Source organism: Octodon degus, unplaced genomic scaffold (genome assembly GCF_000260255.1).
Source record: "Octodon degus isolate 3935 unplaced genomic scaffold, OctDeg1.0 scaffold00057, whole genome shotgun sequence".
Lineage (NCBI taxonomy): Eukaryota > Metazoa > Chordata > Mammalia > Rodentia > Octodontidae > Octodon > Octodon degus.
In genome coordinates this window covers 9,475,936-9,503,231 of record NW_004524633.1, presented here as the reverse complement: position 1 = coordinate 9,503,231, position 27,296 = coordinate 9,475,936, and the positions used below count along the sequence as shown (strand labels likewise).

Genomic DNA, 27,296 nt, shown 5'->3' with positions numbered 1-27,296 from the left:
TTTTTTTGTATTTTTAGGGAAGGGTCTACAGGGTGTTCAGGGTCTCACTCCAGATCAGACTCCAGTGATTCTCCTGTTTACAGCCTCCCAAGTGTGAGGATTATAGAGGCGGGGCCACCACGCCCAGTCTCAATTGCTGTCTCAGGGTTCCCCGGGGGCAGGGCCAGCATGGCAGGCCTGGGGATTGAACCCCTGGCCCCTGTGACTGCTTGCAGGTGCTTTAATCCATTGAGGTATTGGGCTGGCCTTGTCTTCTTTATTTCAACCAGACTATACAGTCCTTAAAGGCAAGCATTAGTTCTTACTCATTTTTGTATATTTCGTACCAAGTATAGTGTTTAACACATAGTAGGTGCTTAAAAAGCATTTGTTGAAGAGATAATAACACACCAAGGTGATACAGTAAAGGAGCATTTTATGGTGAAAGCCATAATAAAAAATATAAGAACCACCAGTGTCTTTAAATATTTAAGAAATACAGCAAGAGACAGAACTTTCATTAGGCACTGTTGCTGGTGCAGCAGAAATCAAAATGATGATATTGTAAAACAGTGGGTGATATTCCTGGGATAAAATATATGAGAAAAAAGATTTAATTAAGATTTTAAGACTTTCTCATTATTAAGGACATGTTCCTGCTAACAATATTATTAATGCAGACCTCATAAAAATGATGCATCAGTGAAAACTGTAAGATAAAAAATGCTGCCAGAATGATTGGATAATTGTTTACTTTTCATTGATTAATTTATCCAAAATTAATTTATTGCATACCATGTACAAAGCATCACATACTAAAAGTAAATATGAAGTTGTATTAGACGCACTATTCACAACCTATGTGGGCTTTTTAAACAAGAACATTGTCATTATTTAGCATTCTCTAAAACAACTTATTTGTTTATAAGTGGTTATTCTGGGATAGAATTTCAAGAAGCACTAGTGGGCAATTGAACTAAGTCAAACAGAGAAAGAATACAGGCCCTTCTAGATGTGTTGAGACACTGAGCAGTCCTTGCATGGTAACCTTGCTGTCATCTACTGGGTACACAACGAAGAAACCTGTGGGATCCAAGTCACAATTATTTGCTGTTCAAACAGCTGGTTGTCACAGCCGCAGGTAAAGGAAAGAGCAGATGGGAGGCTACATACAGTGGGCAAAACCAGTGTACTTTGCAAATTTATGTTATATATGGATAAAAATGAACAATTATTTGCAAACTCTTCTGAGATGCAGTCGCTGTGCTAACTAACCACCAAGGAAGAGGAAAAGAGAAGAAAAATGAAAACCTGTGACCCTGCCCTTTAGAATCCACAGCCTGGCTGACAGGTTACCAATGTTGAGAGAGAGGGTTCTGATTGTAAGGAGGCCTCCGGTAAAGAGGCCAAGCAAGTCATCTCAAAGGTGACCCTGAAGTAGCTTCGTAAGTGGAAGTCAAAGTGTGTCAGGTAGAAGTTAGAGAACTGTGAAGAAGTGGAAGGTGAATCTAAGAAGAAGGAATATAGATTACAGACCCCAAGATTTACAGGGTAAGGCTTAGAGCTTAAAATCTACTTCAAGGAGCTACAAAAAGTGTACTCCCACACAAGGAACAGTACACTAAGCATAGGTGTTCAGCTTGCACCTGTAGGTTCTCAAGCCTTACGCATTTAGTGAAGGGCTTTTCAGATCTATAATTCAGAGCTGTGCATTAGAAGGAGTATGTTGTGTGGTTTGTTGTCTCAACCTCATGGAGAAGTTGAGACATTTTATCTCACACAATTCCATTTTAAGAACCAGAGTTTCACACTGACACTTCCTATGTAAGTCTGAATCTGTTTAATTCACAGGCATCAAGACTGTACTAAGTACTTTCTTACTTGTCTCATTTACTTATTGAAACAACACTAAGAGAAAGATCATTGTATCTCCTTAGTTTAGTGAAGAAAACACTCGTGCTGAAGTGTTAAGTTGGTGATAGTATGTTTGACTGTAAGAAATCAGTCTCCACTTCACTAACACATTCAAAATGAAATCACGGACAAAGTGGATTTCTTAGCAGCCCCAAAGCATGTATAAGTGTGTGTGTGTGTGTGTGTGTGTGTGTGTGTGTGTGCACATAACTTTGTATGTATGATGTGATGTCTTTGGAAATAGGTAAGATAATAATACTTTCCTTTCACTAAGTAATCAGTATTGCTCCACAATGTCTTGAATTTTGAATCTTGAAAGTTGTCTGTTCAAGACTACTGAGTCTTGAATTTTTGGTTAATGATATTAGCTTCTTTAAGTGTTTCTTTTTTTCTCCTGAGTTTTATGCTCAAGTTTCATTGAAAAAAATGCATCTATAACTTAGTTCTTCATAATGAATATTTGATTGTATCAAGTCCTTGATCAACGCTACAAGTGGTTCAAAAAATAAAGCACCATCTTTCCTTGAAAGAATCTTAGACTTTGCTAAAGGAGATGTACTTGAGAGTAATACAGTGTAGGTCATTGAAAATGGCTGTGAGACAAAATAGAAACTGGCAGAGATATCCCAACCAGGATGCTAGCTAGAAACACAGAGAATGGGCATCCTTGGGCTCTGATCTTCTGTTTGCATCACTCAACACCTACTTGCCCCATTTCATCTGTAAAACTAAAGATCTTCACCCTTAGAGATCCAAAAGCTTCTACCTTTCTGTGCAGGTAGCAATATTTCAACACCCACAGACCCGAGCAGCCCAGAAATCTCTGGCAATCAAAAATGCTTTAATCTCCTCAGCGGATTAAAGTGCCTGCAAGCAGGCCCAGAGGCTGGGGTTCAATCCCCAGGCCTGCCATACTAGCCCCGCCCCCAGGGGACTCTAAGACAGCAATTGAGACACACCTGTAATCCCAGCTCTTGGGAGGCTGTAAACAGGCAGATCACCATAAGTCCGATCTAATAGTGAGACCCTGAACACCCTGTGGACCCGTCCCTAAAATACAAAAAAAAAAAAAAGAAGAAGTATGAGCAAATGTACCAAAGCCACAATGGGCTGGTGGCACTTGGGGATAGGAGAGCTCCCTGGTGTGACTCATGTGCAGAGCTGGCAGAAGACAGAGCACAAGGGCTGGAAATGCAGCCTGAGGGAAGTTGACAGGAGATGGCAGCTTCCACACAAAGTCACTTAAATATTTTAAAGAACATTTAATTGTCAACATGCAAAGGCAACATACAGCAGATCATTGTGAGTAACTGTTAATGACATAACAAGGGGTGCAAACTCCAGAAATCAAAACTATGGAGCAGGCTATCTGAAAAGGAAAAAGGGGACAGTAAATAGAGTACCCCAAAAACCAAAGAAGTCAAACTTCAGGAAACTCTTGATCCTCAATGCTGAAAAAAACAATGTCACAGAAGAACTAAAAATAAGCTAGTTTAGAGTAACCTTTCTGATACAAAAGATGTGAAAAATAAAATCTAACAAACAAGACAGTGTGATGTCAAACCTCCATGTTTAGACACCCTACATAAAAACTTAAATATTTTAACACACACATGGAGCCCTAAAAACCTGTTCAACTCACAAAACTGTTTGCTGGTTTGTAATTTCTCCTTTTTTTTTTTTTATCGCACTAGCACTGTCACAGTGATGAGGCAGCTGGTGGCAGTGACTCTCAGTGACCCTAAGACCACAGCTGGGTTTCTATTTTTATTTCTGTGAAGCCTTTTTTCCTCAGCTAGCAGATGCCTTAAAGGCCAAAGCTAAAATCTATGTAGTAAAGCCAATTTGTATTGTATTGTATGTGTATATAAATATTTCACACAATAAAAGCTTTTTAAAACATACATACACACACCTACACACACACACACACACACACACGCACACGCACACAAGGACTCTTATTTAAAAATCTTGCATTCCCTACCTGGAAAGGATAACTGGACCATACCAAGTTCAAAGAAGCATTTAGAGTGATAAGAAATCACCAGTATTGACAGCACAACTCAAAACAGAGGCACCGTACTCCTGTTACTATTTCTTTTTAATATGTCCGGTATAAATTAGTTTTTTCTTCTACATTTAGGACAGGGTGTATAGGGTGTACAGAGTCTCACTACACAGATTGGTTTCATAGTGATTCTCCTATTTTCAGCCTCCCAAGAGCTGGGAGTACAGGGGCGCTCCACCATGCCCAGTCTCAATCACTGTCTCAGTATGCCCTGGGGGGCGGGGCCGGCACAGCAGGCCAGGATCAAACCCAGGCTCTGCTCTGCCAAAATAGGCGCTTTAGTTTGCTGAGCTATCAGGCGGGCCCTAACCTAATTTTTCATAGCTTTCATTCTAAAGAACATCCAGTACATTTAGAAGATATCAATGTGAAATTCAAGTTTTAAGATTTTTAATGACTATCAAAGATAGAAAACAAGAACTTGTTGTGTGGATTCATTTTTATGCTCTGTTCCTCAAGTTATTACTTTTTTTTCTTTTTGTTTATTTTAGGGAAGGGTCTACAGGGTGTTCAGGGTCTCGCTACTAGATTGGACTTTTAGTGATTCGGCTGTTTACAGCCTCGCAAAAGCTGGGATTACAGGTGCACACCACCATGCCCAGTTTCAGTTGCTGTCTCAGGGCGCCCCGGAGGCAGGCCAGGCAGGGCAGGCCTGGGGATCGAACCCCCAGCCCTTGCACCTGCTTGCAGGCACTTTAATCCTCTGAGCTATTTGGCCGGCCCTTCCTCAAATTAGAAATAATGCTCTTGGAGAGTTTCATCCGGCCCTTTACAGACGTAGGGCTACATTTCTGGATCTGAATGGTAGCATATTTCTGAATACGGATAACAGCAGAGACAAATGTGTATTTAACGTTTTTAACGAACTTGTTGCTGAGTAGAGTAGGTGGTAGACCATGAACCCTGGCGAGAAGGTTATTCACCGCGCAGAATGTGACGTGAAGAAGCTGGCCTGGCAGAGAGACAGCTTAGTGCCTGCGAACATCGAGCTGGCAGGCACAGCCTACTGGCCAGAAGTGGGAGGCCGTGGCGAGCTGCCCTCACTGTCTCTTTATCACACAAAGTAGAGAGACATTCTGAAAAAAAAAAAGATGAACAATTTACGCTTTTAAAAGCACAGTCTGTCAAAGATGAATTTTCCAACTATTCACTATTTTATCAAATGAAAAATAAAGATCTAAATCATTACATATCATTAAATAATTAAATACAGATTTTTTTCATTAGACCTCTAAACTCAGAAAAGTGTACAAAAGTGTGTTTGCTGCTCTGATGTCTTCTAAAGAAAGGAGAAGACTGGTGGGCGGGAATCTGAGCCCACACATTCAGGGCTTACCCCTCTTTCTTAAATGCCAGAGACACTGTCCATGGTAGGGGCTCACCCTGAGTAGCCTACAGCCTGAGAGCTGCTCAAAACGTGGACCACAGTTTGTCCACCTCTCTATATCCCAGGGAATGGTGTGCAGGACATTAAGGCTCTGTTGAGTGAAGAAACAAGCTGACAATTCACACGTTGCCTGGTCTGCTGCGCTGAACTGTGCTAGGCAGGCACAATTTCTGAGCCCCAAAGTCCAGGGAAAGTAGAGCAACCCAGACACCTAGAATACAGGAGCATGCCATAGTAGCAGAGCAGAGCCCTCTCTGTGGCAGCCGTCATGCCAGCAGTGTGAGATGGCACGTGCAAAGGTGCCCTGGGCTGTGCTACATGGGAAAAATCACTTCTTCACACCTTAGCGCAAGGACCAATTACACTGAAGTGACAGAAAGGAGTAATAAAATCACCTACCCATGTTGCATCCTACCTGCTGCTTCCAGTTGCCAGCATGAAAAGTTGAATGTCCAGTTGTAAAGCGCAACCCAATTTGCTGTTCTTCTCCCTTCCTGAACTCCACCAGCTGCTTAGGTAAAACAAAGTGACTCCAAAAAGTAAAGTATAACCAGTCTTCCAATATCCCCTCAGTTGATGATGGTGTGTAAGGGTAGATATTGCTTAAAAGAAGATTAAACTGCCTATGAACAGATTTCTTGCACGTCAAATTGTGCAGCAGAGTCACATGGGCAATAAGACCTCACCAGCAGCATGTATTTTTCAGTAGGTTAATGTGGTCTCTATTTTGACTGCATATTAATCACTCTTGCATGAAACTGAAGTTGGTACAAATCATTCATTTCCCCTTAAGGTATAAACTTCCTTAGGAAGACGAAAGTTGAGGCCAGAATTAACATAGCTTAAGTAACTACCTACGATTGTGGCAGGAAGCTTAAAAACATGACTCAAAGCTAGTTTAGTTAAAGCTTGAGTAATTTAAGGAAATTGCCTAGGCGAGTAATTGGTATTGTACCAAAACTAAATATTTCACAGTTACGTTTGCTCTTGCCTAAAAATAAAAACTAGAGCAATACAAGGGAAAACTGCCAAGGCTGAAAATAATATACAGCAGCTGTAAGTAATTGGGAGTGATAATCATAATTAGAAAAGATGTAAGATATGTGTTAAAACGCAGATTGGATCTTCCTAGTGAGAACTGGGAGAACTCCCAGAGGCTTAGGCCCTGCCTCTAGCCTGCGTACTTCTGCTCTATGCCTGAGACAGGCCTCCAAAATCCAATGCAGCGTGAAGTCCGCTATGAACCCACTCTTGGTGCTCTCATTGGCAAAGGAGGAAGCTAGACAAGAAAAGGAAGAGGTCACACTCCCTGAGGCTGATGGGATTGCAAGCCTGAGGAAACTAGCCAATTATCTAGCAATAAATGGCATTTTATAAAATCCCACAGTGGACAAGAGGGGACTGGGGAGATAGCTCAGTTGAATAAGCGCTTGCCTGGCAAGCGCAAGGGCCTGTGTCCAATCCTCAACTCCACAAAAAATAAAAATAAAAATAAAAGTAGGCAAGAAAAGGCAGAAGAACTGATATTTTTGTAAGACAAGAGAGGATATGTTTGCAAGTCCAGAGAAGCATTTTGAAGGTGTTGATACTTTTGCTGAGTCTTCAAGCCATCACTTCCTTTCTTTCATTTCATAGCATCAAATAGTGTCTTGGGATTTTACATGCTAAACAAGTTAAATTGACCCAAATAGTACTGAGAGCCTTAAGTTTAATGCTGTTGACCTGCTTCTCTAAATAGTTCAGTTCAAATACACGCACAAACCACATTTGAATGAATATTAGTCGAGGAGAATAGTCATAGGATGAAAGCAAATTCTAGCGAAAGACTGATATGCAACCACTTTAGAAATTAAGATGCGTATGCGCTGAATAATGTGTACTATATCATTCAATTTTGTAAAAACAAAAGTCTGTTGCCTCAACCTTTGCCCTTCCGTAGCTCCTCAGCCTGCCGTCATTTCTCCTTGTAGCTGAGTATGTTCCTTGTTCTATATTTCCGTGTATCTGTACCCTTAATTAAAGTAAACCCTTTTTTGAAGGAGTAGATTGCATTTTATTTATCTTTTCCTGTGTGGTGTTTAATTCAGTCCTAGAGCACATAAAGCATATCCAGTATTTAGTCAAGGAATATAAATGATACCTAACTTCCCTATAGCTATCCAGCCTCATATTGCTCTGACTAATTTTGCCCTTTGTGTTTTTGCCTATTGAGTGTTCATCATTGTTTGGCAGTCCATGACTTCCAATAACTGCTGACCTACAATTCAGAACCCAGTGTCCAGTATCCTCTGCGAGTCACAGAAGAATTAGATTCAGAAACAAATAAAAGGTGCATGAATTTCTGGCATCAGTTATAAAGTATGCCAGCTTAATGGTAGCATAATTGTAAGTTTTTAAAATGTTACCGATAATGCCTTGTTATGTTTAAGGCAAACAGAGATTAAGCAGAAGAGATACACATTGGGAAAAGCATGGCATTGAAAGTGGATGATACAAGGAGCATCTGCGAGCATGCATAGAACTCAGTAACAAAAGGACTGTATCCATCTCACTGACCATTGTATTTCCAGGATTTTATAGTGTTTGCTGCCTAGTTCAACAAAATATTGTTGAATGAAGGAACAAACATTTAGTAGCTTTTTTAAAGACTATCTCTATGCAGCTTGCTCCAGAGACATTTTAGGTTATATTTACTTTTCTTGACACAGATCTCAGATATTAAATGGTAGCATATTAGGTAGTGGATGGACAAGAAAGATCTAAGTGAAAACAATAAATTATTTTTAATTAAAATAAGATATACATGGTATTAGAAATATGTAATGTAAGCTGATTTTGCAGTATAACATGGGAATATGAGATCACTTGGAGATGACATGAAGGGGATACTGAGGTCAGCTTGTAGGGAAAGGAGAAGGGATTCAGGGAACGTTGCTCTAGCAATTATTTTTACAGATGAATGAGTTCAGAGGTTATGGAGAGAGACCACATCCACTTATGGACTACAGAATGTGTCATGCTAACTAAAATATACTTGATTTGTAAGCTTAGCTTCTAATTTTTCTTATCTGTAACACTACTTCCTGTATTTGTTTATTATTTTCCTATACTATTGTATTAGTTTTGTTGTACTCAGAATCCTTATTTAAAAAAACAAAAAAACAAAAAAACGCTGCTCTGAAGCAGTTATCACTTCCATGATTATACACCAATTAAAGACTTATTGACATTTTAAAAATATGTTTCTGTCTCTATTAAGAGAAAACAAGGAATTTTATAGTTCTAAACTAGATTTCTTAGATATCAGAGAATGGAATCCTGTCTACTCAGCAAAATTCTTATTTTCCTCATCTCTTTTTCATCTTTAAACCTCATTTGTAGTGCACAGAGATGCATCAAATGGTTGATCATGTTTTGTGTTTATAAAAAGGTGGTTGCTTCAGCACTGGTTCCTACTTACCTGGAATCCACAATGGCCCCGCTGGGAGATCTTCTCTCCCGCAGAAGCCAGTGTGCTTTTATCCCTCTTAACTTTCAAGAGTATAAGCAACACAGTCAACCCTGGCTACAAAAACATGGTCAGTTGTGAAAGTCCCACTGAAAATCTCTTGCGGGTAATTAATTCAAAGTCAGTGTGAGTGACACTCATCTTGCATTTGAGTTATAGACTTAGGGGCGAAACTATACATTTCTTTATTACATTCTTCAATTTTTACTAGGAAGTTACAATTAAAATCAGGTTTAATAAAGAAGAAGCAGTTGAAGCTATGCTGGTAGATTGTTTTGCTATTTCTCTTAGTATTATTGTGGCAAGTAATTGAGAATTAGTCCCGAGCAAGTCTGAACATATCCGAGGTGTGCATTATAGAACACAATATAATCTGCACACAAGGAAGCAACAAGGCTCATATGCAACGAAGTAGAATCCACTCTGTGGCCTGCAACCATGGAGCAGACTTTATGAATCGTTAGGTGTGGGAGGAAAGTTAACGTGACTCTTCAGCAAGTATCACCTGAGCATCTCCCTATGTAAAACCTTGGTTTTGCTGAAGTGTAGATGCAGTTGTACATTCAGCTCCAAATTCCTTGAAACCTGCTTCAGCATAGACTCCTAAACACCTGCATTACAGTCAGAAGTCATCCTACATGACACAGCTTGAGTGTCAATTCCAGCCCTTCAAGGCCTCAAATTTAGTCCAGTCAGACTTAAGTAGATTCAAATCCTAGAACTCAGCCAACTCTCCCCTTTCCTCCTGCTTTGCATGTGTTATTTGCTCTATCCACAAGGTGCTTCCTTGCATTAAAACTCTGCTCCCTTGCCCAAGCAGGTTTAAACATACAGTTCTGTGTCATGCTTGTGGGCACAGGCAACTCTTGTACTCTTAGGATTACGTTAGAATTGTCCTCACCACAGACAAAAAGTCCATGGTAGGGAGAAACCCTTTTTTGGTTGTTCTGGAATTTATTTGACTGAAAAAAATGATTTACAGATCCCTGCATGAATGAATATTGTCCAAAATATAATTATTTACCATTCACATACAGAAATATGAGTGTTAATGGATGCTCACTGAATCCTTAGCATGTGCCAACCCCAGTGCACTGTAAGGATGCGCCACGTCTCTGCTTCCTACCATGGCTCTGCTAGGAAGATTATATTATTTCTGTTATTCCTACCTTGTCCTTGAGAAAACTAAAGCTCTGAAGCTCAGAGAGGCTAAATGGGCCATGCATTCTCCTAGGGCAGAATCAGGTGTGAGCCTGATTCTGCCCCACCCTAAGTCTGTGAGCTCCCCGGGACACCTTGCTGCCTCTTGACTATTGTTACAATGCTGAAAGACACCAATTAGATTTTGATTTAATCTTTTCCGTTTCTTTCCAGCTCCAAGTACAGCCCAGTATGGAATTACCGGGAGCGCTGACGTTCTTTTCTCCTGCTGGTACCTTGTGTTGACACTGTCCTCTTTCACCAGCATATTCTACCTGAAGAATGCCATTCTACAATAAATTTAAAGACCCATAAAAGGCTTTTAAGGATTCTCTGAAAGTGCTGATGGCTGGATCCAATCTGGTACAGTTTGTTAAAAGCAGCGTGGGATATAATCAGCAGAGCTTACATGGGGATGATCGCCTTCTGTAGAGTTGCTCATTATGTAAATACTTTAATTCTACTTTTTTTTTGATTAGCTACATTACCTTGTGAAGCAGTACACATTGTCCTTTTTTTTAAGACGTGAAAGCTCTGAAATTACTTTTAGAGGATATTAATTGTGATTTCATGTTTGTAATCTACAACTTTTCAAAAGCATTCAGTCATGGTCTGCTGGGTTGCAGGCTGTAGTTTACAAAGACGAATATTGCAGTGAATATGTGATTCTTTAAGGCTGCAATACAAGCATTTTGTTCCCTGTTTCAATAAGAGTCAATCCACATTCACAAAGATGCATTTCTTTCTTTTTTGATAAAAAAAAGTAAATAATATTGCCTTCAGATCATTTCTTCAAAATATAACACATATCTAGATTTTTCTGCTCGCATGATATTCAGGTTTCAGGAATGAGCCTTGTGACAAAACTGGCTGTGCAGCTCCGCTTCTCTTTCCTGTAAGTTCAGCATGGGTGTGCCTTCATACAACAGTATTTTCTCTTTGTCTCCAACTTGAACAAAGTGTTTTGTTAAATCTTACAATTTGGAAACAAAACTAAACCATAATGATAGAATTCAACACCACCTATCCCTAAGGAGCTGTTGGGCTGTATTCCTTTGTCAACCGGTGGGGTTTGAGAATTTTGCCCCAGAATAACTCAGCTTTTGTGATGAAAAATAATCTAACAACATAGTAAAGTAAGTGTACCATATAAGCTTTTTTCTTTAGTTAACACAAAATGTTACATCCATAGTGGGAAATAATTCTCATTAAAGGGGATAACACAGCTCCACTCATGGGATTGCCTAGCAAGACAGCATCTTTTTTCTTTCACTGTTCCAAGCCAACATTTTTAAGAGAGCTTGTCAGAAAAGACAGAAAGTCCTATCACCTAATATTATGAGTTGATAAGTGTTCAAAATTAATTTGGTTTTGAGATAGGTAAGTAAATATGACAAGGTAGTGCTTCTACAGACAGAAGCATTTTGCATATTTTCTGCCAGAAACCATCACTGACATGATAGTCAAGAACGCATGTTATTTAAGAAGACCCAAAATATAGCAAGTAATTTATATCAATGTTCTTCAGATCACTCTCGGTAGTAACTAATTCTTTGAGGAAAACTTTTCTCTATAGCTCAAACAAGTGCAGCCCTCAAAATTACCATGCTTTATAGCTTCCTACATGATATTATATAAGATGTGATCAAGCAAAGAGACCAACGATGAGACTCTCTTAAGCACTATTGATTATTAAATCATTGTGAGTAGTCAAAAGTTTTTTCTACTGTAAAGAATGACCACCACATTTTTGAAGGAGTATGCTGTTCGTCTAACTACTATATTACAGGAATAGGCTGACGGTTTCACTCTTCCCCAGAGAGAGGACACAGCCTTGAAAGCCATTTTACAGGTTGGATGAAGTTGCCAATTTTAGCACACCTATATTTCTACAAACAATCATCTTTTGTAAGTCATACAGAAACAAAGATTCTACTACAAATGTTAGATACAAGACATTTTAGAGAGGTTATACATGTTGAAGATAGCTAATACTTTGACCTAGAAGGGATGGCTTTAAAATGGTGATTTTTTTTTATTCAGATAAGATATAGACACAACACGCACCATAATTCTTCTTTAATTAGAAAAAATTAATCATAAATGAGGGAACATAAATACACAGTCTTCCCACAGAATGGCAATAATATGACATGATGCTAATAAATTTTCTAGCTGTAATAAATTTAGCACATTTTGACTGATTCATTAAAATGGGTCCTTAAAAAGATGGCACTTAAATTTATTATATATTTGTCTTTCAAAATATATTCTTTGTGGAATTGGTGAGCAAACTCCAAAATATTTTTTTTTGTATTGCAGCTTTAAAGTGGTACACTCCATAAAAATCTACTTACTAGAAATAGTGGTGCTACCACAAAAGTGTTAACCATCTGTATCATTGTTTGGGAGAAAGAACCAGATCAAGAATGCCTATTATACAGTGACCGTTTTCCTAGAGTTAAAAATACCTCCTCTTTGTATGGTTTGTAGGGTACATGTGAGGTACATTGAGGTATAAACTATGGAAGAACCAAATAATTAGTTCAAAGTGTTGTCATGATTCCGAATTTGTGGAGTCCGGTGTTTTTCCCATAGAATGTGAGAAGTACAGTCATAGCTCAGTAGCTATATGTATTTGCCTTTATGTTAGAAGAGACTTTCTGGAGTGACATTTTTAAATAGAGGAGGTATTCACTATGTTTTTCTGTATCACAGCAGCATTCCTAGTCCTTAGGACCCTGGACAGAGTGAAATCATGAGTATTTATGAGTTCAATATTGTTCAAATAAGACTACAGTATTTGCTTTTTGTGTGAATGTATTGCATATAATGTTCAAGTAGATGATTTTACATTTATGGACATATGAAATGTCTGATGACTCCATTGTATCAGTCCTGACTGTACAAGATCGTTGCAATTTCAAAATAGCAGTTTTATAATGTTGGTTTATCCTTCAATCTATGACAATTTTTTAGCTATTCATTTCAGCATTATATTTTCCACAAGTTCCATTGGTGGGATTCTTTTTTGTTGCCCCTAATTATTTTTCAAAGAACGTGGAAAGGAAAATAAAGAGTAGTTGTGAAAGTAGAGAGAAAATATAAGGACAGAAAAGGATACAAAGAGAGTGAAAACAAAAAGGAGAGGAAAAAAAGGAGGAGGAAAGACAGAAATAAGGAAGGATGAGATGGAGGGGAGAACTAGAATATTAGGGTCGTTAACTTATTCATTTGCATTCTCAGTTTAAATGCAGGTGGTGTAATTACGTTTTACAATGATCTCATTCCAAGCATAAGTCCTGTTACACCATTAAGTTCCTATTCTGCAGCAATTATATAATGACAAGTACTGCCCAAGTTATCGTATCGGTGCTTCTGGGAGACACTGGTATTTGAGACAGAGAACTTCAAATATAAAGCCACTTTTGGGGGGGTTAGACTTTAGCTGAAAAAGTAATGCTTCATCATAACATTTAAGCTATATCTAGAAAGTAGACTGGAGAACTCAGAAAATTACCCAGATAATTCAGGACGCAAAACATATATAGTTAAATACCCCTACGTGTGAAGCCAGAAACTCTGAGAAACTGAATTATCAAAGCCAATCATCTCTATTGATGAAATTACTGAACAGTTGTTAATTTATCCATTATGCTTAGCTTTGTGACACAGCCAAAAGTTACCTATTTAATCTTTTCAATAAAAATTGTTTTTTGAATTCCAGAAATGATTTAAAAGAGGTCAGGTTTTTAACTATTTATTGAAGTATGTGGATGTACAGTATTTCAATAGATATGAATATGAATAAATGGTATGCCTTAAGATCCTTTGAATATGTATTTACTTTAAAGACTGGAAAGAGCTCTTTCTGTCTTTTAGTAAAACATCCATATTTCATAATCTGATGTAAAATATGTTGTACTGTTTCCAATAGGTGAATATAAAGTCAGTTTATCAATTAAAATATGTATTTGACTCATTTTGAAGATCTATTGGTATAAGAAACATAGCAGAAAATAATGATCTCAATATAGTCCTGCTGTTGCACTTTCCGCTGCATTCAGCGTACCCATGCACCTCTTTCTCGTACTCCAAAGCAATCTGGGAGAACACATATGATGCTCTAATTTCAAACAGTTCCATGGTTTAGTCTTCCTCTTTGTTCCTGATTCCCAAAAGTTTAAAAAATCTGCATTACATCTCACCCTGGAGATATGCCATTATCAATTATGTATAATTTTTATTTCTGAGATGCAATAGAGTAAACAAAAATACTGAAGATAGACTTCTGATAATTTTACAGGTTAATTGCCTGACAACTAACGCCTGTAGAAGCCAGGCAGAGCATCATTTCTTAAGGAAGCTGGACATAAAACAAAGAGGACAGTAAGCTTCCCACGTGGTGTTCAAATGCAACCCCTTTAAAAATACATTCATTTCCAAATAAAACACTTAATCGGGCTGAGAGCTCTTAGTTTGTGAGCACTGCAATATATACATGGGAGTTTGCTCGAAATGAATGATTTAAGCTTTTTTTTAATCATATCTGCCCATTGAAAATGGTCAACCAAATAAAGGAGAACAATGCAGTAGGTTAAAAAAAAAAACCAGCAACCATGAAAAAATATCCACACGTGGGTTAATAAGCTATCTAAAACAGGAGTGTTGCTGCCATTCTGTGAAATCTACATACACCAAAACTTGCCCTACACCCAGTGAAAACACACAAATGCATCTGGCTCTCCCACTTCCTCATTATTTTTGCTTTTTCAAATTCTGTCATGAACATAATGGAAACAGCATCACGTACAAGACATGGAAAGCTAGCTCACAACACAGAGCTACTTTCTCTCAGAACATAATAGGTCAAAGCATAAACACTTCGAAAACACACACAGGAATTCAGAAAATAATTACTCATTTCAACTTGTCAGAAAGAAATGTAGGAATATAAGAGAAGATTTTTCCCAGAAAAAAAAAAATACATTCAAAATAGCAAAGCTTGATTCAAGTCTAGAGACTTGATGGGTTTACTGAAATTCGCCTATACTTTTGTGGGATCTTTCAAATCTATAGAAAATATTTAGGAATTGCTATCTCTAGTAGAAAGAGGAAAGATTGGCAAGCTGATCAAATAAATGCTTGCCAGTCTTCCTAGAGAAGATAAGAAAGGGAATGTTTCATTCTGTCCCCTTCATGCATGACCCAATCTTCCTCAGGCTGCACCTCGATCTCCTGCGTCCTTAGCTCCAACAGCTCTCTCCACTCAGAGAAGAATGGGGTGTCTGGAGCTACCCTGAAGGGCTGCAACTCTCAAAACCTTGTAGTCTATCATGGCAAAGTACTTGGCAGATATTGTTTCTTCAGGTTTCACAGAACTCTAAGGTAGAAAATGTTATGATTGTCATTTGTCACATATTAATAATGGAAATAAAATTCAGAAATTTTAACTCACTTCCTGGATACATGCATCTACTCAGAGGAGCACTGGAGCCAAATGGGAAGTGTCCAAATACCCTCAATTTCTTTCCACTCTTATTAGTCTGCTTAAAAATAGGAAAACTTACCACACAATGTCTACGTGTATATAACTACGTATATGTATAATAGTTTTGCATTCTCTCTGTCCATCATCTTAGCTACCCATCTCTCTCTATCCTCTACATGCCTCTCTGTATTTTCCAGAGTATGAAAGTTGAGTGAAGCAGGTTGTCTATCTCATCCAAGCTTTTAGTGTGGAATGCAGACTGCCTTGGCCTGGGATGCAGCCCTTGCTTGCATCAGATCTGTCACACCAAATGAAGTATCCTGCCATAGACACACATATCTTCTGGCTGTGTAGCATTCTGCAATGCCAAATTTTGAATAATCTTTTAGCACTATGCCTCAAGCACTTGTGAGTAAGAGAATTCTTGGGTAACTCATGGCAGAATACACATTAATGCACCCCTTGTGCTTGAAATTTCCAATAGAATACTGGTTTTTGTCCAGATGATGTCATTAGAACCAATTCATATCAAATACTAATATATGTGCATATCTTTTGTTCTGGGAAAATCAACAGGAGAAAAATTCTCATTAAAGAAACTAAAATATATGCAACCTAAGAAATACATTTGTATTTTAATGTCAAAATATATAAATCCTGTGGATATCATCTTTTAATCTGACAAATTTGGAAAATGTGACTTTCATACTTTCTTGAAATTAGCACATTAATTCACTAATAAAGGCCCCGGTATGATGTTATTATCAAATAAAAGAAAAATCCAAAAGTTGCACATATTTGTATATCAAGACTATTGAATTTAATATGATAATGGAGGCAAATCTAACCTTTTCCACAGTGAAAAAATAGAATTGCATTGAAGTTATAACCACAATAATTTATTTCTATAAGCTAAACATTTTTTCTTAGTATCACTTATCTACAACTTTGAAAAGAGCTCAAATATAATGAAAGATAGAGACTCCAGCAAAGAAGACTTACATAGCCTGAAATAATTTGCTCTATGATTCTTTATTATAGCAAGATTTTTGCCCTACAATTATGAAACATAAAAATTGTACAGAGTAAAGTTAAGCCAAGTGCTAGTATCTTGATCTTTAATAATAGAATATCTATTTAAATAATTAAGAAAGCAGATTACTTACGAATCATACACTCTACATTCTTTATATCTTACTTATTTTTCTCTCTTATTTACCAAACAATCACTCTGTGGTCAGGAACCCAGAGAAAGGATGGTAAAAGAAAGTATCACAAGAGCCAGCTTGATTTAAGGATCTACCCTACTGAAAAATTCATGCATTTTAGGTAATTGTTAAATAATTTCATGAGAATCTTTGTTGTGCTGGTGGGAACATTCAATTCATGATCTAACAGAATTTCACATCAAGAACAAGAAAACTGTGGTGGCAATGAGACACCACCATCATTAGCCAAATGCGGTGAAAATGGTAAGAACATTGCAAGGTGATGCAGCTGGAGCTGAGTGGTCTGCTTCCAGTTAATAAGCCCAGCCTTAGCACAAATTTTGATTGGAGAGCAGCAATGGGAGTCCCTGTGGTTCGTTAGGCTTTCAAAGTTTTCAAATGTAAAGGTGGGAGGATTTCTTCCTTCATGTCAAGTAGAGTGCAAAAAGCGTTGAAATGGTCTCAGTGGAACTTTGAATTTGCTACTTTCATCATTCATTTTGACCTTTGGACACTCAACGATGTTAATTTAATGCTAAAGCACAGCACATTTATACCTCCTGCTGATCTGAATTGTGCTTAAACAAGAACTTTAAGCATATGGAATTTCCTGAGAAAATTTGGAACATATTCCAGAAAAAGGACATATAAAATTTTTCTTGAAGACTATGATATGCTAACAGTAAAGAACAACGATTTCTTCATTGTTCTGAAAGACCTAGTAAGGCCCACAAAAGTTTTACATGGTTTTCTAAGTAAATTTGCAAATATGAATTATGCTTGCCTATAAACTAGAAATTTTCCTACTACTCACTTGACAAGTGACCTGATGAAAAGTGGTCAGTAGCTCCTTTTTACATACTCCTTAAGAAATTCTTGGGCTGGCCAGATAGCTCAGTGGACTAAAGCACTTGCTTAGGCAAATGCAGGGCCTAGGGTTCAATCCCCACCCCTCGTGCACACTGAGACAGTGATTGAGACTGGGCGTGGTGGCTCATGCCTGTAATCCCAGTTCTTAGGAGGCCAAAAACAGGATGATCACTGAGTCCGATCTCTGTAGGGAAATCCTGTACTAAATACATTTAAATGTATTTAGTAGACCCTGTACTAAATACATTAAAAAAAAAAAAGGAAAGAAATAGTTACCAAAGATTTGAAATCAGTTCAAGTTGATGTCTTTTTTGAAACAAAACAAATACACACAAGCACAAAATGACATTGCTATCTGGAATCTGCGAAATAAGACTGCAAGCTGCCCATGTGTTCTGGATAATTTTTTAAAAAATGAAAACAGTGCAACCAACAGTTTCTGTTTAAGTTTTGTTTGCTAAGATTTTAGCATAAGAAACATCTTGTGATGTAATTAATCAGAAAAATGGCACCTGCTTTAAATGTTGAACTAGAGAAAAGCAGATATTCTAACCAAATTTGTTTCTGGAAATAAAATTTCTGGAATAAAATTTGTTTCTGGAAATACTTCTTCCCCCTTGGTAGACAACTATTTTATGTTTTGGAAAATCTTACTGCCTAATATCTTGAGAAGTTGACAAAGACAAATTCTGGGTTTTGTTTTGAATTGGAAGTAAGTTCTCCATTACTAAAAAATCTGCTTTTCCAATTTATAGGGAGGCAAATGTAGTATGTACTCAGAAATCCTTGTTCTCTTATCTGTTCAATTTCTGCAATGCATTACATTAGCAAGGTCTTGGGTTTCATGGCAAATAAGGATCTTTTATCCGGTAGCACAAGACCTCATGTAATGATGGCCATTCTCGTGAGCATTCTCAGTCTAGTGTGAGGGAAGAAAAATTGGTCTTCTGCTTTAGGAAGTTTTACAAAGGAAATATACATTAGACTGAAAAGAGATTTACAGGAACCTTTGTTAAGTAGCTTGAAAAAATCAGGCAGCCTTCCTTCACCCACTTGCTCAATCATTCACTCAACAAGACAATGCAGTGTGACTCAGGCCACCTGGGAAAGGCCATTGTCTGGCAGAATTAGTCTGGGTGTTCAGGAGATTGTTACCAAATTGGGAAAATGTACATTATCTGCTCCCTTAATCCTTTTTTGAAGAAGGCAACTTCATCTTCAGACTGGAAGAAAGAGGGGGAAAAAGAGTGAGAAGAAATAAGAGAAGGAAGAACTGAAGCACGAGTGAGAGGAGGGCGAGAGGGAAGGAGATGAGGGACAGAGAGAAAGTTAACGTGCATTTTCACTGGGAACAGTGGTTGTTAAAGGATTTGTGTTCCTGAAAATGGTGTGTGTGTGTGTGTGTGTGTGTGTGTGTGTGCGCGCGCGCACGTGCGCACACGCGCACGTTCCTCTGGTTGCCAGGGTCTACCACGAAAAACAACTGCTTCTCTTACAAAGCACACCAATAAAAATAAAGGTTGTTATTCTGTTTTCCATGTTGTCATTTCTGCTTCTTTTCAATTTTTTTATTATTTATCTAAAATTAGAAGTTGGCAATAGTATATTATATATAGCTTTTTATCAAGGAAATATGAAATACTCCATCATACCAGACAATGTGGAACTAGATCTTCATTTTACTCTGGGACTTTTATAGTATTTTTTTGAGTCAAAAGTTTATTCAAGATAGCAGAAGTGAAGAGTGGGGGAGAAACTGGCTTTGCAGGGCCACCTTGGGTGGAGCAAGGAGAAAAAGAGGGTCAGAACAAAGACAAAAGTACACGCAGTGTCTGGGAGACACAATAGGGGCCATCAAGGAAAGCTATGGCGTGACTTTGGTAGTTAACAGTGAATTTTCCCAAGCAATTGCTGAAACTGGATACTAAGAAAATGAAACGTGAATTTGAATAGTTTGCCTTTCGAATTGCACATGACAAACAAGAACCAAGCCTTTTTAGTTTTCAAGTGTAAACTTTGGTAATGTTTGCTAAAACAAATAAGAACAAAAGCTTCCAAAACTTGGAGAATTTCTATCTTGAGACCCCCTCCTCAAAATGGAAAACAATTTTCAAAAACAAAGAAAAATAAAACTTTATTTTAAGAGTTCTTGGTGTTTCATAAATTGTGACATAGGTGAATGTGTGCATCATGGTCTGTCCCTCATAGTGAAAATAGAAATGGACTGTCGAAGTTAAGCACAAACGAATTCATTGGAAGATTCTTGAGTATCACGCAGAATCATGGAAAATTACATAGCAGGATGGTACCAAGACAGGAAGGGAAGCAAAGACAGTGCCAGTCACGCCAGAGAAGCAGGTAAGCACAACACATGGATGGTGTTCAGAATATGTTGCCTCAAACTGTGGCACAGTGACACACTCATTTCATTTGACAAATCCCAAGTACTAGAAGGACCACTAATCTCTCATAAGACCTTCTTCTGAGAAGTTCCCTCCCATGCCATCCCCATAGGAAAGGAGCATTGTTAGCTCCAGGGATAAGAGATCCAAGGAGGTAGCCCAAGGAAATCAGTGCGGAGATGCCTCAAAGCACTAGGACTGGAGGTCCCATTCAGCCCAGCTTTTCCCCTGCTGAGTATTTTTCCAGAGGAATTGCAAACATCATATCAAAACCATGCCATATGTGCAGCCATGTTTACAGCAGCTCAATTTGTCATAGCTAAATCTCAGAAACAACTCAAGTGCCCATCAACTGAGGAATGGATTAAAAAAAAATACTTGACATTATTATATAATGAAGTACTACCCAGATATAAAGAAAGATAAAATGGATGTTCTTGTAGGCAAATTCATGCAACAAGAGACCATATTCAGAAGTGAAAGAAATCAGCCCCGCATTGCAAACTTATTGTCTCGCTAGTGTAAGAACCTGTGAGAGTAAATATAATCCGAAAGGGCCAATAGACACTACGGGAGGGAATGAAACTGCTCAAAAGAAAAGAACACATGGGATCAGAGAAAGAAGAAAAAAAAGAAAAAATGAAAGGGAAACTAAATATACCATAGCTAAGATAATTGTACTACTAATTTCTAGTGGTTTATTGAAAAGAACAGTTTTTATTCGGGGCTGAAGTCCTGGGAATTGAACTCAGAACCTCATACTTGCCAGGCAGATGCTGCACCGCTGAGCTAAATCCCCAGCCCCGAAAAGAACAGTTAATGCTTACGTTTTTGACCAATTTTGCATACTTATATGTGGTAATCTGAACTACTTTATTTTTTTAGGAGAGGAGGGGAGGGTCTACAGTGTGTTCAGGGTCTCACTACTAGATCAGACTCATAGTAATCCACCTGTTTACTGCCTCCCAAGAGCTGGGATTACAGGTGTGTGGCACCACGCCCATCTCCATTGCCATCTCAGCACTTCCCAGGGGCGGGGCCGGCATGGCAGGCCCAGGGATCAAACCCCCCTCCAGCCCTGTGCCTGCTTGCAGGCGCTTTAATTGAACAAGTGCTTTGAAGACCACAATATGCAATGTAACAACTATTGTTGAGTTCCTGTTATCTTGTTTTTAAAATTCAGTATTGCTTCTCATGCTTTTTGAATTTTTTTTTTCTCTTTAAAATAAGAAGAACTAAAACAAGAGGAGCTGGAGATCACAAACGGCACCATGGAAGAAGCTCTTGACTCCCACCACAGCAAGCAGATTTCAGGATGCATCAGGGAGGATAGGTGGGTGAGGGCTGAGGTCAAGAAAGTCCACACTGCAGGGCAGAAGAGTGCAGGCGCTCGGGAGAACGGTGAAGCCCTAGTGGGCGCGGGGGACTGACGCTTAGCCCTGGCAGCATCATCAAGATGCACGGCTAGACATGTGCTGCACGAACATGTGTATCTGTTTCTTCATCTGACGGTCAGGCTGCTGAGCCTTATCAGCCAGGTTAATTGATGGGTTTATAAATTATGTTTGATGGATTTGAATGTAATGGCCAGGAAGGAAAAAATAGACAGGCCTGGAGAATGAGATATGGATAACGTTGGGTAACTTCACACCTTAGAATTCTAGTTTCCTTGTCTCATTTCTCCCTACTTCTATCTCTTCCATCTTACCTTGCTTCCTTTTTCTATCAAAACTAGTGTTAAAATATGCAGGTTTGTTTGGTGTCTGTTTTTCCCTTTGGGTCTTCACTTCCTCCTGGAGATTTCCATGCCACATAAAATCTATACTAAATATGTTTCCATGCTTTTCTTTCATTAATTTGTTTATTGGCAGTAAGGTGCACAGAGTAAGAGGAAAAGGAGCTTTCTCCCGCCCTGCAGCCCCAGGACAATCTAGGCCACTATCTCAACTCTACTGCTATCTCCCTAAGTAATATCTAAGTGTTCTTCTATGGGCTTCACTTTCCCAAGATCCAAAGTCCTGAGCAGTTGGTAAAACCTAAGTTTATAAGCCAAGAAGTAACCTGCCAGGTGCAGAAGGGTCTGCGGTTCCAGAGTTCCACAAGCAGGTAAAGCAACTGTTTCTCCCGACGAGATTGATTCACAACGGATTTCTAACTAGGAATGTTCAAGTGTAATTAGCCCACTTATGAGAGCTACTCACTACACAGCCTATACGCAGGCGGGTTTGTAATCGATTCCACATAGAGAGCCACTGCACATTTGCTTCTGGGCCAGTGGAATGACGATTCTGTACTCTATATCCTGAGAAAAGAGCCCATCATCCCTGTACATTTAATGTCTTCCACATCTGAGTTCTTTGACTAATTATTAAAATAAATAGAACATTTTATGCTCTGTGGTCTGAAAAAATAACACAGCATTGTGAAGAATTCTAAAGTTAATAACTTTCAAATATTTTAATTTGGTGAGAGGATGATAGATAACAGACAGACAGACAGATAGATAGAAAGACAGATGGATAGATAGACAATACACAAGTAGTATAATGTTTTCCCACAAAGTCAACATTGCCTGGTAAGGATAAAATATATAGGTATTTCCCTTGTTTAAAGTTTTCTTTTTAAAAGCAACAATGTATACTGTCAGAGAAAAATTCTTCCCTGTGCAAAATACCCCAATGTTATTTAACATCCATCTAATATATTATTTTGAACTTTTCTTTTATCCAGCTACATAATTGTACTAAGGACTTTAGGAGTAGTTTGGCTTCCATAGCAATGGTTTACTTAAAGGGCAGAGTAATGTAAAAGATTTTCTATGCGCATTTAGTATTTTACTTACAGTAGATATTTTATTGTCTTCTAAATTAGTGTCTTTAGCACAATCACATGTGCAAGAAAAATATGTCAGATTGAAAATGAATATTAAAGAAAGAAAAATTAGTATTCTGTGTACATGTATGAACTCCCCACAATAAATAAAAATGCAGTAGTCATGACGTACTGCAAAGATGTGCTAAGAACAAGGGGGGGAAATGGTGCACCCTTAGGAAAGCACTTCCCAAATAACTCTGCGTTTTGTCACATAGATCATCTCATTTATTTATTTATTTATTCATTCATTCATTCATTTATTACTTGAGATAGGGTTTCACTACACAGTTCAGACTCCTGGTGATCCTCCTGTTTCAGCCTTTCCATCACTGGGATTATAGGCATGTGCCACCATGCCTGGTTTTGGTGACTGGCGAAGCATTCAGTACTGGGGATTGACCTCAGGACCTCGTGCTAGTCAGGCAGACACTTAGACCACCAAGCTATCTCCCCAGCCTGACCATCTCACCTTTAAATTGAAGCTATAGTAATGCTCATTTGAGCACTGATGTTTGAATTCTGAAGATAGGGAGATATTCAAAAAGATTGAGAAAAATTCTAAATTCCCAATTGAAGAGAAAGACACTTTACCTAGATTTATATCAATTCTCTGTTATTGTCTATGAAGCTTCTAAATTAATCTGAATAATGCAATAGTGTTAAAAAGGGAGGTGTAACATTTTGTAGTGTAAAACTAAGAAAATTATCAGAAACCATGGTAATTATTTGCATGGTGCATTCCTGCTTTGTTAGCCCACAGTCCTTTGTTTCAGAGTAACGTGGATGGTGCACACCATACTCACAGAAAAGGCAGTTTTATCTTCCAAAAATACAAGCTTTTGAACTTCAGAACAGTAAATGAAAGTTCTGCCTTTGCCTATAATCCACGATGCTCAATAAATTTCCTTCCGACATTACAGTATATCTTTTAGCCTGACTTAAAGTATGACATTGATTCAACAAGCATTTCCTGAATGCACACTTTCAGCACACATTGTGCTGTGGCATGAGGGCAAACAGAATGCAGTGGGAGAGAAATACACACAAATAAATGAGCGCAACACAATGCAGTCCTGCAAATGCACACGTGAAGGACTCGGGAAGCACAGACAGAAGGGCGAAGAGCTTTCTGAACAAGAGTGCAAGATTTCCCTGGAGAGAAGACACTGACGCTTGCTCTTAGCATGTGACGGTTTCTTGTGGATTGTGAATTGCAATAAATATTTGATATAAGCCTGAGTCCTCATTTGGAGCAATGTGCATCAAGACTTCCATTGACAGTCATTAAACCTAGGGCCCAAACACTACCATTTGTGTCAAGTGTACTGGGCGTCCACTGCCTCCAACTGTCTTCCACTCCCCTTGGAATCCAGTCTAATTAGGTTCTTGCCCCCATCCATTGGGTAAAACTCTGCCATCACTAATCTCCACATTGCTAAATCCAAATGTGATTTCTCAGTCCCTGTTCTACTTGACCTGTCAGCAACAGTTGGCAAGGTTAATGGACCTCTTGTTCTTCCCCAAACACTTTCTATTCTTGGCTTCTAAAAGCTTGCATGCCTGGTTTTGCCCCTGCTTTTCTGGCTACCACTTTTCAATATCTTTGTAATAGTTCATGGTTTTCCTCCAAAATACTAAATGTCTGAAAGTAGTCCTCGTACTGCTCCTTTGTTCCTGCTACACTTAGTCCCAGAGTGATGTCATTCAGTCTTTTGGCTAGACTGTGTGCTTTTGTCTGTACCAACAGCCTGAAAGTCTACACTGAACTCAGGACTGCTACAGCTAGTCACCTCCCTTGGTGGGGTCCCTGACCTGTCTCAGACCTGCACTCCTCAGATTCCCTCTGAACTGTCCCTGTCTGCCCATCCTGAGAAATGACAACTCCTTTCTTTCAGTTGTTCAGCTCATAAAATGTGGAGCCAGCCCGTCTCCCTTTTTCCTCTTGGATCCCACGTCCTGTGCACCATCAAATCCCATCACCTCCAGCTTCAAAGCACATCTAGGACCCACAACTTTTCATCACTTTCGTTTCCCAGTCTGAGCCTCATCTCTTGTGTGGAAACCTTTACTCTGTTCCTCTACTTTCAGTCTTGGCTTCTCTGTTCTAAACAGCAGAGCCCCTGAAATCCTGTCAGATTATTTCTCTGTTAAAGTTATTTCTCTGTTAAAGCCTTTACACTGTCTGTAGATGTCATTCTCAGCAGAGTCCAAAGGTTTGCTATGAACCTCAGAGTGGTGTGTGAGCCAGGGGCTCATTATTTTTTGGTTGTCACCTGCAGCTCTCCTTCCGCTGCCTTTGGCTGCTTACTCTCCCACCCCTCCCATGCAGCACCTTTCCTGCCAGGTGAGCTCTGAGCTCTGTATTCCACTCACGCTGTGTCTCCTCCCCCATATCTCCTCCCTGGTGCCAGGGACTTTTCAACATTTTGTTCATGATGACATCTTTAAGGTTTAGAAGCAGAGCTTAACAAATAGCAGATGTGTGGTAAATGTGCTGGAATAAATACATAATAAATAGCATGAAGACTGAGGATAATAGAAATCAGTCCTAATGCCAAGTATTTAAGTTCTAAGTTCTGAGACTATAGATGAAAAATTGATTGATAGATAGATGATAGATAAATAAATGATACACAGAGATACAGACACAGCTACGGATACAGATGTCAGTTAAGATGTCAGGGCTAGGGAGATGGCTCAGTAGAATAAGCCATCTCAAGGGCCTGAGTTCAATCCCTGGTTCCACACAAAAAAAAAATTATATATACACAGATACTATACATAAAGATCTACATCAGAGACCATTTCAACAGGAAGAGGAATGAAAGTGATAACCATAGTGTGGTTCTTTCCATGCTATTTTTTGAATTTTCTATCCATGCTAAAATTCCAGCTGGAAGTTCACAGCGGTAGATGTAAAGCTGGACCCTCAGTAATAGGTGCTGATGTTCTCTTGGTGAAGAAATGGATTTCCCAATGCTCCTTTCATTTTTCTTTAAACCTTGCCCAGTTATAACTTTTAGCATCCATTTTGCTCTATATTTTTATTAAAATGATTGACTCTACCAAGAAATTAAGATGCTAAATGGCCACTCTGTGACTCTTGCAGCCTTGTGTTGGATTTCCTTTTGGAACCTCAGACAAAATGTTTCTATTGTGCCTTAGCATATTCACCCTGTTACAACAAAACCTGTAAATCAAGTAGCTTGCAAGCAACAGAAATTTATTTCCCACCCTCCTGGAGACTAGGAAGTTCAAATGAAGGTGCAGTCAGAGATGGCCTGTGGCGAAGTCCACTTTCTCTTTCAGAGATGGCACCTTCTCACTGTCCTTTCACATGATACAAAGAGTACACAGCTCCATCTGGTCAACTTTGTAAGGACACAAACCCCACCCATGAAGGCTCATCATATGAGATGGTCATATGGCAAATGCCCTTCCTCTTAGTATCATTCTCTTGAAGGATAGGCTTTAAAAACACGAATTTGGGGCGAAAACAAATATTTATATCATAAAACATTGTAATATAAAACAGAAATCTCTTAGCTTTCCATGCCAATAACAGTAATACTATTTCTTAAAATTTGTATATTTGGTATAGGGTCTCACTATACAACTCAAAATCATAGAGATCCTCCTGTTTGTAGCCTTCCCAGTGCTGGGATTACAGTAATGCACCACCATACCTGGTATCAGTGGCTGGCTCAGCATGCCCAGGGTAGAGCCACTGTGGCCTGTGGTGTTGGGGATCAAACCCCGGTCCCTGCACTTTCCTAAGCAAGCGCTTAGTCTGCTGAGCTATCTTTCAGCCCCTAATAGTAATACTATTGAAAACAGATTACTTTGTTGTTGAGATCCTAATGTAACCCAAAGTTCCACAGTGTCAAATATCTCAACTACAATCAGTACTAGACCATACTGGATTTTTTAATCTAAAAATTATTATTTACAGCTGGACTTTAAATACCTGCTTATTTTGACCAGCTCATGTCTTGGGATGCATTCTAAGTGTTGAAATCTCAATGGCTCATCTCAGTTGGAATTTTTCATTTATGCTAAGCCAAGCAGCACAGTACAGATGAGAGGTGCTGTCCTTCAACCAGACACTCAAGGTCGCAGGCTCACAAAGCTACTGCCATCTTCAAAACATGGATTCCAGTGCTTGCCTTCCCATTTGACATCTGACTACAAGGCAAAGGGAGAGGTCAGAAGAAACACACACAAAGCTTTAGGGCCATCCTCTGAGCTCATATCCACGTCTACCTCCTGTCTGTCAGACATTCAGCCCAAAATTATGCTCAAGAAGGGCTGGAAAATGTCTGTCAAAGGGAAAGGAAAAACGAGTTCTGTCAGGTAGCTAGTCTTTCATATTCTACCTGGTAGTCACCTCTT

The 27,296-nt window shown here is 38.8% G+C and overlaps 1 protein-coding gene across 1 annotated transcript in view; it reads left to right on the top strand.

The window, feature by feature from the left end:
- Negr1 (neuronal growth regulator 1) overlaps window positions 1-13,193 on the top strand; it is an 891,516-nt gene extending 878,323 nt beyond the window's left edge. The window contains exon 7 of the mRNA XM_004634002.2: window positions 10,234-13,193. Coding sequence (XP_004634059.1) covers window positions 10,234-10,358 — 125 coding nt within the window. The 3' untranslated portion in view covers window positions 10,359-13,193. The remainder of the gene's footprint in view (window positions 1-10,233) is intronic.
- Window positions 13,194-27,296: the final 14,103 nt, after the last annotated feature.